At 48.4% G+C, this 2,825-nt stretch overlaps 1 protein-coding gene across 1 annotated transcript in view; it reads right to left on the reverse strand.

Annotated features, from left to right (window-relative positions):
* Positions 1–2,287: 2,287 nt before the first annotated feature.
* The window catches only part of TMEM186 (transmembrane protein 186), a 1,453-nt gene continuing 915 nt past the window's right edge, over positions 2,288–2,825 (reverse strand). The window contains exon 2 of the mRNA XM_006015528.1: positions 2,288–2,820. Within this exon, the coding sequence (XP_006015590.1) occupies positions 2,422–2,820 (399 nt within the window). The 3' untranslated portion in view covers positions 2,288–2,421. The remainder of the gene's footprint in view (positions 2,821–2,825) is intronic.

Here is a 2,825-nt window from a genome sequence, read left to right on the forward strand (position 1 = left end):
TATCCCTCAGGATATTGCCATCAGCTAGTCTGTTAAGGATGGCCTCTTTGATAATCTTTTCCAAGACCTTCCCCAGAATAGAGGTCAGGCTGATGGGCCTGTAGTTTGCTGGATTCACTTTCCTCCCTTTCTTGAAGGTAGGCACCACATTGGCCTTCTTCCAGTCTTCGGTCACTTCACCAGAGCACCAGTTCTCAAAGATCCGTGCCAGGGGCTGAGCTATGATGCTCGCCAGCTCCTGGAGTACCCTGGGGTGTAAACTGTCAGGGCCGGCTGACTTGAAGGTATCCAGCCTCTCAAGGTGTTCCTTGGCGAGGTCAGCTTTGATGGAGGGTAAGGGATCTCCCTCACCCTGGGCCTCTCTGTCCCGCAGTGGGCAGGGGCGTCCCATGGGACTGGTGAAAAACTGATGCAAAGCACCCATTTAGCAAGTTTGCTTTTTCCTGGGCGTCTGTTGTCAATTGTCCCATCTGGTTTAGCAGGGGAGCATTCATCCGAGCATTCTCATCTTTGTCATGTTCAGTCTCCTTTCTTGAGTTTTTTTTAGGAGTCATGTCTCCGCTCCTTACAATACTGATGGATGTACACATCTTACAGGCTTTCCCCTTCCACTTCACTCATGGATTATTATGATTCTTCTTCTCCCCTCACTTGTCCCATCTAAACAAGGTTGCTGTTGTGGAGCCTGGCTTTCCACTGGCTTCGGTCATATGCATCATCTTCCAACTTCTTTTCTCATGTCCTCTCCACTATCTCTCTCCATATCATCTTCAGTCTTCCTCTTCTCCCTGGTAGTCCCATTCTGGTAACTTCTTTTCCCCTTCCTATTCTTCCGAACTCCCTTTGAAAATGTCCATACCATGCCAGTCTTCTTTCTTGTACTTTCTTAGATGCCTCCACTACCTTCACTGATCTTCTGGTGCAGGTATTCCTTACTTTATCCATCTTTGTCACTCCACACATCCATCGGAGCACTAATCTTTGTCACGTTCAGTCTCCTTTCTTGAGTTTTCTTTGGGAGTCATGTCTCTGCTCCTTACAATACTGCTGGATGTACACGTCTTGTAGGCTTTCCCCTTCGGCTTCATGGATATTCTCCTGTCACATAATGTTCCTGTCACCCATTTCCAATTCATCCATCCTGCTGTTATTCGATGGTTGAACTCTTTCTCTAACTCCCCCTTTTGCTGAACAATTGACTCCAGATACTTGAACATGTCAACTTTTCAAACATGTTTCTCATGGATTATCACATTTCCAACCTCAGGTACCTCAGAGAAATCACAGTGCATTAAACTCCACCTATGATTTAAGATAATTATTTCTTGTAATTTTAATTTGCTGTGTACAAGCACTTGATAGACTAATCTATCTTGGCTTTCCTGCTGCCCTATCGCTTTAAGATAACTGATTTTGAGTTAGCAAATATACACCTCTCTAGAGCAGAGCCCTGAGCCTTCTGGATATTGTTCTCCCCTCTAGGTCCCTGATTGGTATGTAACGTATAGAGTCCGCCTTATATTGAGGGCTAGGCTCGTTTCATAATGACAAACCACGTGCCTGGTTCTAGCTCAGGGCTGCAGATATTTTGGGGGAAAGTTAGGATGACTACTGTGCTATACAGCCACTAGTCACAGTGGCAGGGAAAACTGGAGTATGAGGGAATAACCCAATTGTATACATTTCTACTCAATTTGCCCAAATCCTCTTACCCATATGCTGTTTCTACTTCCTGATATCTGGATGTTGTCACAATTTGCCCCACAAAATCTTTCAAAACACTCTGGAACAAATTGCCGTTTTCATTACCTAAAGCAACTTTCTCACACACAGTTTGCTTGTATTTACACTTGTGGAGTCCTATATGAGTGGACTCAAATCCAGCCATCATGTTTTTCCGTGAATGCAAAAATTGCATTACTCAATTAACAGCACAAGAGAGACTACAAGCTGCCACCCCCTCACAAGTCATATTAATTTGTATTATGCTACACGCTGCAATTTAATCAGGGGAAGGGCTTACGCACCAGGCTCTAAGGGTCCAGCAACTGTTGGCACTGAGCTTTGAGAACCAAAAAAGAAACCCTGCCACTAGCTGCATCCCTGCAACTGAGCACTGAAGTAAAACGGCAGCCTGCGTGAGCCTCCAGCTGAGATCTCTTTACTGCCAAACTCCTTTTTTTGTGTTACCTAAAGGCTTCAGGTGAGAAGGGGAAAGATTTTACTTCCCTCCACAGGGCTGTTGAATTTCTGCCTCCCCCTCTACACAAACACAGATTGAAGCACGTTTGGCAGGGGGGGGTATTTAATACAAGAAGGAGGTGCAACTATTTCAACAAGTTGATGTAACCGGACACCTGTGACAGACCAAAAAGAAGCATGATGCAGGTGGGACAGCTGGAAAACCAGGCGCCCTCGCGGTCACTGGAATTGCCCAAATATCTCTTCGAACTTCTGCTTGTCCACAACTTGCCCAAACCTGAGCGTGAAGTACAGCACCTGTGGGCTATCATAGCGTTTGAACTGGAGCAGCAGCTCACCGCGCCTGTCCCCCGTGTCCCCCAGTGCTATGACGGAGGTGGTGGGGCAGTCGATGTCGTGCCTCCAGCCCCAGAAAGTGAGGTGCGCCACCCGCACCACGCCGCCCGCCTCGCTGAGGTAGATGAGGCCGATGAGGCGCCGCAGGTAGTAGCTGAGGCCGTAGAGCACGGCGAAGGCCAGGGCGGCCGCGCCCCCCGCCACCTGCAGCTCCAGCAGCGAGGCCTGGCCCTGCGCGTACAGGAGGCCGAGCGGCGGCAGGGCCAGCACGGTCAGGCCGGTCTGCA

The sequence above is a fragment of the Alligator sinensis genome, unplaced genomic scaffold (assembly GCF_000455745.1).
Source record: "Alligator sinensis unplaced genomic scaffold, ASM45574v1 scaffold73_1, whole genome shotgun sequence".
Taxonomy (NCBI): domain Eukaryota; kingdom Metazoa; phylum Chordata; order Crocodylia; family Alligatoridae; genus Alligator; species Alligator sinensis.